General features: G+C 55.7%; 1 protein-coding gene across 1 annotated transcript in view; it reads left to right on the top strand.

Annotated features, from left to right (window-relative positions):
- CFAP77 (cilia and flagella associated protein 77) overlaps positions 1–12778 on the top strand; it is a 132588-nt gene that overhangs the window by 99593 nt on the left and 20217 nt on the right. Inside the window, exons 4-5 of the mRNA XM_039229654.1 lie at positions 3222–3327; positions 7531–7632. Coding sequence (XP_039085585.1) covers positions 3222–3327; positions 7531–7632 — 208 coding nt within the window. The remainder of the gene's footprint in view (positions 1–3221; positions 3328–7530; positions 7633–12778) is intronic.

Raw genomic sequence — 12778 nt, 5'->3', positions numbered from 1 at the left:
CTGCTGGCCGCTCTGTAAAGAGACCTCTGAGCTCGAGTGGCATTTCAGAGCCGTTGAACCTCTGCTCAAACAGAGTCCTGGCTCGGTCTAGTCCCGGGGAGTCCCGGGGAGTGAGGCTATACAGGAGAACAGATGGAGATGAGGGGGAGGGTGTTTGGGGTCTGGCCCAACTCCGGCTCTGGCTCCGGGGCCACCAAATCCACCCGTAGGGGCCCCGCAGGGAGAGGAGCTAGTGAGTAAAGAAGCAAAGGGAAGGGAGAGGGGTGTAGCCAAGCGACACTGATGCTCCCCTCCAGCCAATCGTTGCTTGACAGGCACAGGCCACACGGTCAGAACCTACACATTTCCAAGTCGGTCTTGAAAGCTGGTTTATTAGGTAAAATTTCTCAACGTTTCAGTGGCGGCCGTAATTTCAAGGTCTTTTAAGACTGTCGTGTAAGTCGAATCAAACACCAAGCCAAAGAGGCTCGAGGTTTGCTGTCTTGGGCCCTTAGCCACATACGATCCTGGGGGTGGGAAGGGGGTGTCTCTTCTCCTTACTTCCATTTCTGCATCTCCTGGTCTGCGGGAAGATCAGAACCTTTCTGGGGGCGCTTGCATTTTCAGAAGTGCGAGGGGAAAAGCCGTGGATCCTCCCCGCAGACAAAATGACAATGCACACCCGCTCAGAGATTGCTGTCCACAACCTCTTGGGACTTAGGGTGCCTAAGCCTGAAACCCCGAAGTGTGGGTCCCGGACCGCAGCACCTGTGGTCACCCTGGACCCGCTGAACCAGAATGTGCCTGTAACAAGATCCCCCAGTGACCCATGCACACACGACGATTTCCAGAACGTTGCTCTGTGGTTCCTTCAGCTGTAAAAGACCCATGATTTCTATTCTCAGGACTTACTCTAGACGGCACTCGTCATCTGCGCAGCGGGCTCCAGACTGTTTCCTGAGGTGGGCTGAGGGTCCCCTGAGTTTGACTTCCCTGAGGCCGCCATGAGCATTTACATAGTTATTAATCTCATCTCGAGCCCCTTAACTACCTCCGCAAAAGCCCTTTTTCCAAATAAAGCCGTAGTCACGGTTTCCAGGGATTGGGATGGAAATACATCACATTGAGGGCCACCGTTCAACCCAAGGCACCCTCATCAGAACTACTTCCTATATTTGGGAAGCCTGCGATTTCTTGCTCCTCCCCCAACCTCTTAATTCAGAACTTCTGGGGACTGGGCCCAGGTGTTCTCTTTTTTATGTTTATTTATTTATTTTTGAGAGAGAAAGGCAGACAGAGAATCTCAACCAGGCTCTGCCAGGCACAGAGCCCAACACGGGGCTTGAACTCATGCCCTGTGAGACAGTGACCTGAGCCCAAATCAAGAGTCCGACAGTTAACTAACTGAGCCCACCTAGGCACCCCTGGGCCCAGGTGATTCTTATGCACCAAAATATCTGAGAATCTCTGGCCCAGGGAAACAAGGAAATTATCAGCTCAGACGTGAGGGTAGAAGAGTGGGCTGGGATTGTTCACGATCAAAAGGGAAGTCAAAAGTCACGATGCAGAAAGCAGTGAGCTTGACTCACTCTTTCTTCTTCTTCTCTTCTTACTTATTATGAAAAATTTCAAACACGCACGAAAACATTGCAAGCAGTGTAACACATTCCCACGATCAACTCTCATCAACGGGCTCAATGATTATCAATACATCCTGCCACCCATACTCACCTTTTCCCTTTATTTTATTGTAATGGATTTTATCTTTTGTGGAAGTTCCTTTTTATTTTATTTTTAACGTTTATTTATTTATTTTGAGAGAGGGAGAGAGAATCCCAAGCTGGCTCCGCACCATCCACACAGAGCCTGACGTGGGGCTCGAACCCACAAACCGTGAGATCACGACCTGAACCGAAATCAGGAGTCAGACGCTTAGCAGACTGAGCCCCCCAGGCGCCCCTGGAGGTTCCTTTTTAAAGCAAATTGTAAACAACATGCCACTCCATCCAGATGCACCTCCAACAGAAAGAATAACTCCCAAACCTCAGCCAGTGTGCACTTTTGCCCTGGTTTCCTAAAAAACATGCCTTTCCACTGATGGTTTTCTCGGTTCAGGATCTGAACAACGTCCGCAGACCGCATCTGGTGGGTGTTTCTCAGCTCCCTGTGATCCGCGTCACTTCCTCCCCCTCCCCTCCCTTCAGTGGCCTCTGTTCGCTGAGCCGCGAGCTGCTGGACTCACCTGTCCTATAGAACATCCCACTCACGTTCCCCCATCCCCTGCGCGTCCTGAGAAGCATCGCCGGTAGACGGCCAGCTGTGCATCCAATGAGGCAGCACTGGCCACGGGCGGTGATGCATCGTGGCCGCTGCCACCGAGGAGCCCAACTTTCCATTCGATCTAATTTTTTAAAAACATTTTTAGTGTTTTTTAATTTCTGAGACAGAGAGAGACCGAGCATGAGTGGGGAAAGGGGAGAGAGAGCAAGAGCGAGAGTGGGAGCGAGAGAGAGAGAGGGAGAGAGGAAGACACAGAATCCGAAGCAGGCTCCAGGCTCTGAGCTGTCAGCACAGAGCCTGAGCAGGGCTCGAACTCACGAACCGAAAGATCGTGACCTGAGCTGAAGTCGGACGCTCAACCGACTGAGCCACCCAGGCGCCCCGACATGATAATATTTTGAATAAATTAGACCGCTAAAATATATTCGTAAAACTAGTTCCACCTTTTTTGGTTTGTTTTTTTTTCACGTTGCTACTGGAAAAAATTTAATTACATGGTGACTGGCGTTGTATTTCCAGTTGACGGTGCTTGTCTGGAAGTTTGATTACCTTCAGGGTCACTTTGGTTTCATTCCCCCAAGGAATGTGTGGTGGAGGGACTGGACCTTCCAGTGCCATTCTGGCACGGTGTCTGTCTGTCACTTTCAGTAATGGTGAGATTGATCACTTGGGCGACTTTTATGTCATGTATATTTTACCACGAAAGCGGGATGGGGTGGGGGACGGACTTCACAGATTCTTGATGACGACTGGCTTCCGCAGACCAAGGACAGGGGCCCCAGGGACAAGGCCTCGTTGAAAAAAAGGCTCCAAGGAGCCTAACGTCTGGTCAAGGGGAGAGCCCCTCCCCACCGTCTCCCAGCCTGCAGCCCTGAAGGGGGGGGGGGCGCCCTCAGGGGAGAGGAAGCAGAGGAGGCCGCTGGCCTTCCCCAACCTCAGGCCTGTCTGCCTTGCCCCTGCAGGCCTTCTACCCCTTTCTTTGACCTGCTGCAGCACCGGTATCAGCAGCTTTGGGTGCAGGAACAGAAGGCCACCCAGAAAGCCATTAAACTGGAGAAAAAGCACAAGGTAAACGCACCCCCAGAGTGGCGGTCCCCATCAGGGCGGGAGCGATGGGAGGGGCTGGCCCGGCAAAGCTTCAAGACGGACATTCGGACATTCGTGCACGTTTGTCGTTGGGGGCGGGGCGAGAGGGGGTTGGGGTGGGGCCAAGCTGCCTGGTGCCCTTTGCTACAGGGTGACGATCACGCCCAAGCCCTACTGAAGCCCGGAGAGTGGAAGGTTCTGGCCCCGGGCCCTGCGTGCCTCTGAGGCAGGAGCAGAGCCGGGTCTCCTGACTCCCAGCCGGGGGGAACAACCTTCCAGCAAACCTCCAACACGGCTTTGCACATCCGGAGATCTGGTCTCAAACGTATCTGACCTGACCACAGACGTGTGCCCTGTGCTACCTGTAAAGAAAAGGCTCATAAGGCAGGATCGGATAAAGAACACAGTATTTTATACTTTAGGAATACACTTCCGGGGCGCCTGGCTGGGTCAGTGGGAAAAGCGTGCGACTCTTGATCTCAGGGTTGTGAGTTCGATTCCCACGTTGGTGTAGGGGTTACTTACATAAATACATAAATTTTTTTTAAGAAAAGGAATAGTTTATTTCAAATTAAACTAATGAATAGGCCACATGCTAGACCCTTCCTGTACATCACATACCTCATTTCATTGAAGTTTGACAAAAGCCCCGATGTATGTGTTGTTCCTGCTTCCTGGATGTGGAAATTGAGCCTCAGGGAGGCGGTGCCCGTGCAGGGAAACTGAAGCTGAGGACAGAACCATGTCCTAACGTGGCCGGTTGCTGATGGTGTGCACTGCAGTCATTCCAGGCTGACGTTCACGCAGCACCACACAGATTTCATTAGAAACACGATCTTAGTGTCTCTGGGTGTTAATGGCAACATGGCCAGTGCAGTCCCCAGGCCGGGCTCAGGGCAGACAGCCGGGCTGAGCTCACCTGTGGGCCTGCGTTCTCTCTCCTGAGCAGCCCGTGGGGCTGGAATCTCTGTGTGGGGAAACTTGGGTTCCAAGGGATTGAGAGCCAGGCCCGGACTTGGGTGTGTCCAACCCCAGCCCCAGAGCCTCAGCTCTTTTTATTTTTTTATTAAAAAAATTTTTTTTAATGTTTATTTATTTTTGAGAGAGAGAGAGAGCGAGATAGCTCATGAGTGGGGGAGAGGCAGAGAGAGACGGAGACAGAATCTGAAGCAGCTCCAGGCTCCGAGCCCGACGCGGGGCTTTAACTCACCAACCACAAGATCATGACCTGAGCTGAAGTCAGATACTTAACCGACTAAGCCACCCATGCACCCCTTAAATTTTGTTTTAATGTGTATTCATTTTTGAGAGACAGAGGGAGACAGAACACAAGGGGGGAGGGTCAGAGAGAGAGGGAGACACGGAATCCGAAGCAGGCTCCAGGCTCTGAGCTAGCTGTCAGCACAGAGCCCGACGCGGGGCTCGAACTCATGAACCAAAAGATCATGACCTGAGCGGAAGTTGGATGCTAAACCGACTATCGGCTCTTCTTGATGGCAAGGTCCTGCTCTTACTGTTTATGGGAAAGGCAGTAATGGGCAACAGGGCAAAGATGTTCTAGAACCTAACTGGAGAGTGGAAGAGTCTTACCAAGGATTCTGGTACCTTCCGGACAGGCCCAGGTCCCCCCGGGCCCGCGACAGGCCGCCAGGGCCCCTCCCGCTCTTCTTGTCCTCCGCAGAGCAGAGACGCCAGCTCATTAAGAAGCAGAACACCGTAATAACATTTTAAAAGCGGCCCATGACTAGTTTATTCGTTAATGGCTCAAGAAAAGAGTCGACTTACGACGGTAACGACCAGTTTCAGAGGGAGCGCTGCCATTACAAACTGCTTTATGGCGCCAATTTGGTCGTGTGTTTTAATTAGCGGCAATTTCGCGGCAACTCTGAGTTGCCGCGAAGCCAGGCTCCCGGGGACACATCCCTGACTCCAGAGACCACCTGTGGCCGGCGCGCCGCCTTGGTCAGCAGAGCGCCCCACTACTGTGAGCGGCTCCACCCCAACCGCTGGTCGGGAACTGGGGTGCTCCGGGGGTGAGCCACCACTTATCTGGAGGGTCTCGCTTCCCTCATGGGGCAAAAACACGGTCCGATTGGATGAGGGCCCGCCTTGTTGTGCCTGCTGCGTAGAAGGCGCTCAGAAAACACTTGCGGCACCCAGGGCCCTCTTCCCGCTCGAAGAATCTCTGTGGCCGTGTGTCGTCTAACAGCTGGGTGTGAACACCCAGACCCACGAGCCCTGGGGCTGCTGCGGGGGGTGAAGGACCACGTGTTGGGGTGGGCGGATAAGATGGCTGGCCGGCAAGGTCACGTTGCCACCATCTGAGGGGAAGCCTGTCTCTCCATCACCTTAGGGTGTCCTGGGTTTTTGATGGTGGTGGCCTCCAACGAAATTCTCAGCAACAGCTTCCGTGTAGCATGTAATCACCTCGGGCCCCACTCCTCAAAGCTAAACTCAGCAAATTCTACAACTAACCCTATCTGGCCGGCATCATTTCCCATGGAGAGACCCTTTCCCATTTTTTTAAAAACTTTTTTTAATGTTTTATTTATTTCTGAGAGAGAGAGACAGAGCATGAGCAGGGGAAGGGCAGAGAGAGAGGGAGACACAGAATCCGAAGCAGGTTCCAGGCTCTGAGCTCTCAGCACAGAGCCCGATGCGGGGCTCAAACCCACGAACCATGAGATGATGACCTGAGCTGAAGTCGGACACTTAACCGACTGAGCCCCCCCAGGCGCCCTGACCCATTTCCATTTACAAAGGGTGCAGTGCATCCTTCCGATTCTGCGTCCCTCCGATCCTGAAGGCTGGCTTGGTAACTCCTGGCTGGACAGCCTCCCTTGCTTTGGTTTGCAGATACTTTCAAAACTGTTCTAGAAGGCGGAGAAGGCAGCTGATCCGATGGGCTTCTAACTTATCCACTGAAACGTCCAATAAAATTAATACTAATGGTTGACAAAATACGCCATAAAAGGGGTTCGGTGGGGTGGTGGCATCTCCGGCGACATTCGGCTCTGCTTCTATTGTCTGCTGGCCTCACATCACAGCTGCGGATCTGCTGAGGCAGGCGCCGGTGGCCCCCAGAGCACGTACGGATTCTGCGGACCCAGAAATTTCTACATGTTGGAGGGCCTATTTAAGGAGAGTGAGAGACACTGGCTTCCACTTACGAGACGAGTGAGTCACAGAGAAAAGAGACAGCACAGGGGACATGGCCAGTGCTACTGTGATAGTGTTGTGTGGTCCCAGACGGAAGCTATGCTCATGGCTGACACCATGTATGCACCTGTCACATGTCTGTGTTGTCAACTGGACTTCAATTAAAAAAAAAAAAAAAAAGAGGGGCGCCTGGGTGTCTCAGTCGGTAGAGCGTCCGACTTCGGCTCAGGTCATGATCTCGCAGTTCGTGGGTTTAAGCCCCGCGTCGGGCTCTGTCCTGACAGCTCAGAGCCTGGAGCCTGTTTCAGATTCTGTGTCTTCTTCTCTTGCCAACTCATGCTCTGTCTCTCGAAAATAAATAAAAACAGGGGCGCCTGGGTGGCTTAGTTGGTTAAGCGTCCGACTTTCGCTTAGGTCATGATCTCGTGGTTTGTGGGTTCGAGCCCCGCGTCGGGCTCTGTGCTGACTGCCAGCTCGGAGCCTGGAGCCTGTTTCAGAGTCTGTGACCCTCTCTCTCTGACCCTCCCCTGCTCACGCTGTCTCTCTCTCTCTCTCTCTCTCTCCTAGAAAGAAATTAAAAAATATAAAAAAATAAAATAAAATAAAAAAGAAAATAAAAACATTTTTAAATTTTTTTTAAAAAGAAAGAAAAGAAAAAGGACACAAACATATCACTATTACACGCTTTAGAGAAACAGAGCCCGTGAATAGGGCCCCTCCAGGTTTTTAGTGGGGACCCTGTCCCAGGAGGATCCCAAAACTCAAGCCGCAGCAGGGCACGGGAAGATGACCTCCGCACAAAACAGCCCCACCAGCTCTGGGGCCGAAGCCAAAAACCAGAACAACGTGGTCGTGGCCCCCGCAGTCCCGCAGTCCACCGAGCAGGGCAGGTGCGGTGATATCAGAACCGGGGACCGTGACTCGGGGCTGCCGCCCCGGGAAGCCCAGCCCTCTGCCCTCGCCCCCACCCTCACAGCCCGGCCTCCTCCAGGCACCCACCCACGTCCGCCTCTCTGTGGCCTGTAGGTGATCCTGGGGAAGCTGTATGAGACCCACAGCAGTCAGCTGAGGAAGTACAAGCCGCCCATGAAGCTGGACGCCCTCTGGCATATGCCTCACTTCCAGAAGGTCAGTCTCGCCTCCACCCGCCCCTTCCCACACTCAGGGCGGGTGTCTCTCACTTTGCTGGGTCCTCACCTGTCTTCCAGGCGGTGAGATTCTATCGGCTTCTAACCACCAGTTGGTATAATAACGCAACTATTATATATCTATCTATCTATCTTTTAATGTGTTAAGCTTATTTAATTATTTTGAGAGAGTGTGTGTGTGAGCGGGGGAGGGACAGAGAGAGAGGGAGAGAGAGAACCCTAAGCAGGTTTCGCACTGCCAGCACAGAGCCTGACTCGGGGCGCGAGCCCGAGAACCATGAGATCATGACCCAAGCTGAAATCAAGAGTGGGACACGTAACTGACTGAGCCGCCCAGGCGCCCAGACAGCAAGTGTCATATTATTGTTACATCGTCTCATGTCATCTCCCTGGTCCTTCACGTTGATTGAAGTGGAGCTTGGCCACAGGGAGTGTGGCCATCGCGGGCTTGAGCGGCCGCCTTGCGCTGAGCATAGAGCCTGGGTGTCTGTCCGCCACAGTAGACACTGTCTGGGCCAAACCCCCCTCCGCCGATGGGGTCGTCAACTCGCCACATTCTGCACTGGGGGGGAGGACAGCCCCTCGCCACTGCCGCTAAACCCCTTGCAGGGGGGCATCCTGGGGAGAGGGGAGCACTCAGAATGATCTAGCACCCGCCATGCTCCGCCTCCGACCTGAACTCATGTTGATTAGGCCAGACGGCCCCATCACACCCAGAGGGGGCTTCACCTTCGGAGAACTTTAGCAGGGGAAGAGCGATGTGAGGGCCGGGGGCGTGATCCAGAGGAGATTTGGGGACCGCAGCTTCCGAGTGCCCAGCTCGGGCCCCGCGAGCCTTTCCGGGGAGCCACAGGGACACGCGCGGCTCCAGGAAGACAGCTGGACAGAGCAGCGTTCCCGGCCAGCCCGGCCCACCCGCGGTATCGAGTTAAACTGCAATTTAGACAATGAAGGGGCCAGTGCCTTCCTGAGCCTAATGCAGTCGAACAGGCTGCCGACTTCTGCGGAGAAGCCTGCCTGCCCCCCGACGCGGCCTCTTGCGTCCTGCGCAAGTGGCCTCCGTCAGCACATGTCAGTGACCATCCGCCCGCCGCCCATCAGCCCGTGTCGCCCCGCACGCAAACTTGACCGGGCGCAGAGCCGGAGGCGCTGGGAGGCTGGAGGCGCTGAGCCTGGGCAGCTCCACTCTGGTTTTTCTGTCTCCCCCAATTTCCTGCCTCTGTAACCACGTTTCCCCCCGACCCCTCTCTCCACAGCCTCCTGCCCGGCCCCTCCTTCTGTTGTCTTTCCTCCTCTGCTCTGACCACTCTGATTTTCTCTCTGATTTGCGCTGGGATGCTGCCCCGGGGAGGGACGGGGCCCCAGGGCCCCACAGGCATGAGACCATCCCCCCTCCCCCCCACGTCACTCGGCGGCGTCAACCCCCAGCCTCTTGGCTCCGATTTGGAACCTGCCCGTAGCCACCAAGGCCTGGACAAAGAGAGGGCTCAGGTGGTCTTGGCCCAGCGGAGCAAGGAAGGGGCCTCCACCCCAACCCCCCTGCGCGATGCTCCCGCGTCAGGAGCTGGTGTCACACAGCGGCGACCCCCCGGCGCCTGGCCCTGGCTGGGAGCACAAGTGCAGAAGTGAACGGACAAGTTTCTATTTTCAAGAGAGGGGACTGGCCTGCTGGACGGCTGTGTGGACCGTGGGCGGGAACAGCAGGAGGGGTCCAGTAATGCGACCCTTTTACCCAGTGCCGGCATCGTGCTAAGTCACGTTCGGGATTAGTGAGCCTCATCTTCAGAGCGAGGGCGCCCCCCTCCCCGACTCCTCCGGGCGGCACAGAGTTGGGGCTGTCCTGCCCCTGACCTGGAAGCCATGTCCCTCGGACCGTTGGGCCCACTGTGTCCTGGAAACAATGAAGAAGAATAAAAATGCGAGCCCCAGCGTGCACAGGGTGCTGGCCGTCTTTTTGGGAATGTTCATGGGGTTCCGGAAGTTTCTTTGCAGGCCTGTCAGAGCAGGGCTCGACCCTGGGCAGCACCCTGGACAGCCCAGCAGAGACCCCCCCCCCTCCCGGAGTGATGCCTTTATGGATGCAACGCTCAGAACCTACCCCCTTTGGGGAAATACCACCCACAAAAAGCATCTCATAGAAAGTATGTCCCCATTCCACGGATGTGGAAACTGAGGCACGGAGGGGTGAAGGAACATGCCCCGTTAGAAAGGGTCCCTGGCCTCCTGAGAATCCTTCCTTCACTCTGGCCGCACACCAGCAGGTGCCTCTTGAGTGCGGCAGGGCCCCTCTCTCCCCTTCACAGTATGTATCCTCATCGCAATTAATTAGTTAATTGGGCAATTAGCTGTCCATCTTCCCCAGCAAAACGTGAGCCCCCTAGGGCCGTGCCTATTGTGAGTCTCACCGTATCCCCAGAGCCCTGCACCCAGTGAGTGCCCAGTAAATATGGAAAGAATGAAGGAGATGAATGAATGGATGGATGGATGGATGGATGACTGGTACAGCCCAGAATGGCAGAATTAGAAAGCCTGCGGAGACCTGATGAAAGCCCCTTCCCCACCTGAGCGTCCCGGCACCCCCCACCCCTGGCTGCCCCGACCACCGGGCCTGGGCTCAGGAGGGCCGGCGGCGAGGGCGGGGGCGCCGGGGCGCCGGGCGTCCCGCGAGAGGCCCTAGGAGGCTCTTTGTCCCTCCTGGCTGTGCCGAGCCCCCCCCCCACCGCCCCCCCCACCCCAGCTCCTTTATGAAAGGGAAAAGCACTTCCAAAAAAGTTGAACCTGTCACAGTGACAGATAACCTAAATGGACTCTCCCCGCTCGCGAACAGATGTCGACGCTGAACCCTGTCAGAAATAATTAAACACCTTTCACATGGAAAAGCAGCAGGCAGGGGCGCCGCGGCCGCTCCCCGGGCCGGGTCAACGCCGAGCAAGCTGGCTTCCTGCCCCGGAGCGGCCGGCCCCGTCAGCAGGTCACCCAGAGACCCCCCCCCCGGCCCCGGCGCCCCACCAGGTGGCCTGGGGAGCCCCCGCGGGACCAGGGAAAGGAGAAGGAACACCTGTCAGTGGGCGGCGTTGTCAGCCGCTGGGCTGCCTGGGACTCCAGCGTACCTCTCTGGTCTGGGCCACCAGCAATTGCCGTGGACGGCCAGGACCCAGAGAGGGTCAGCCCATGGCTGGCGGGTGCCCAGGGCATTTATATGGTGCCACCAGCTGGCTCAGAGGCTCTCTGGACCTCAGTTTCCTCATCTTAAAATGAGGGGTAGCATTGTTCTTTTTTTAAGTTCGTTCATTTATTTGGAGAGAGAGGAGAAAGTGTGAGTGAGGGAGGGGCGGAGAGAGAGAGTGAGAGAGAGGGAGGGAGAGGGAGAGGGAGAGAATCCCAAGCAGGCTCTACACCATCAGCACAGAGCCCAACGCAGGACTCGAACCCATGAACCCCAGAGCATGATCTGAGCCAAGGTAGCACGCTTAACCGACTGAGCCACCCAGGCGCCCCGAGGGGGTAGCCTGTCCTTCAGGGTCTCTTCCAGCCTAAGGCTCAGGATCCCAGATTCACTGGTCAGAGAGCAGCGTGGGAGGGGGCTTGGTGGCTCTTGGAGGCGGCAGACCCCTGAGCCCAGAGTGAACTGTCAGGGGAAACAGCTCAGACCCTTCCTCAGGTTCGCATTTTGGGGGAGGGGGTGTGAACTCATCGCCTTCCACCCCCAAGTGGAGGGGTCACTGGGCTTGGGGCCGGCGCCCTCCGTGCCCACTTGGCAGTGGGCTCCTGCCCTTTACCGACGTGCCAGGGGCAGCCAGCGGGGAGGGGGGGGGGCCCACGTGCTGTGTCCGTGTGTGCACAGGACTCAGGGTCAGACACACCCGGGTCACATGGCGAGCCTGCTACCTTGTCACCGTGTCCGAGGGCTGGCCGGATTGGATGAGAGCACACGTATACATGTAGCAGGGCATCTGGACCCTATTAAGGTGCCAATAAATGGCATCTGCCCTGGGGGATGCTCCTGCTGATCATTCATTCACTCACTCATTCATTCATTCATTCATTCACAAATCTTGGCAAGCACCTTGGTGCCGGGCCCTGTTCTCAGTGCTGATGCTATACTGCTGTATGGTTGCGGGCGACTGGCAAGGGTGAGGTGGACAGACAGACGGGGTGGGCAGCTAGATGGGGGCAGTCGGGAGCAGCTCCCCGCGGCCCGCGTCTGGGGTTTGCAGCCTAAAAGGATGGAGAGACCCCAGCCTCAGCTGGCAGCCCTCCTGTCGGGACGTGGCATTGTCAACGGGGCCACCTTCTGCTCTCAAAAGTGACCCTGTCTGAACTGAGCACCCGACGGCCACCTGATACTAAGCCAAAAAAAGCAGACGGTTTGTCCTTCCTTACAAAGGTTGCCAGAGATGACGGCCCAAAGATAAGCGTCTGGGGTGAGAGCGCCCGAGCGTTTATGGCGGCACCAGCGACAGTGGGGAAAGCCTGGCTGCGCCCGTGAAGGCGTGGCTGTGGCACGGGTTGAGAGATCCTATACGGATATTGCAGAGATGATCTATAACGCCGTGAAATATTATCAGCCACTGAAACTAATGACTGTAGTCTACCTATTGACACTTTACTAACACCTTCCTGGGGGAAAGAACCTGCACTGTGTGACATCATTGGGATATAGGCCCCCACACGTCTGTGCAGGTGTCTGTGCTCAATGACAGGTGTCCGGAGGGAAGGGTCCCCGTGCGGCAGCAGTGGTGACCTCTGGGGTGGGGTGAGGCTGAGCTCTACTTTCTCTGATGCTCTTTTCTGCATTGTTTGAAATTTTACAGTGAGTACATGACATTTACAAAACCAACAAGGCTATTTAAAAAAACAAAAACATGCTTGAAGGATGGGGATGCTACAATCGCTTGTCCCCAGTGCTCAAGCCTGGGCCCTTCAGCCTGGTCCTTCCTGGACCCACAAGCGCTCCGTGCTGCTGGCCACGGCTGGCTTTCCACACTGGGTGTCCATCAGGGGCAGAGGTCAGACGCCAGCTCTACCCCCTCCCCCAGCAGTGAAGGCGGCTGGCTCCTCGAGTCTGGCTCTCCGCGGCCAAATCCACATTACATAATTGGAGATCCCAAACCCATTTTAGAGGG

This window comes from Hyaena hyaena, unplaced genomic scaffold (genome assembly GCF_003009895.1).
Source record: "Hyaena hyaena isolate Hyena2069 unplaced genomic scaffold, ASM300989v1 scaffold_38, whole genome shotgun sequence".
NCBI lineage: Eukaryota > Metazoa > Chordata > Mammalia > Carnivora > Hyaenidae > Hyaena > Hyaena hyaena.
This window is presented reverse-complemented; position numbering and strand designations above follow the sequence as displayed.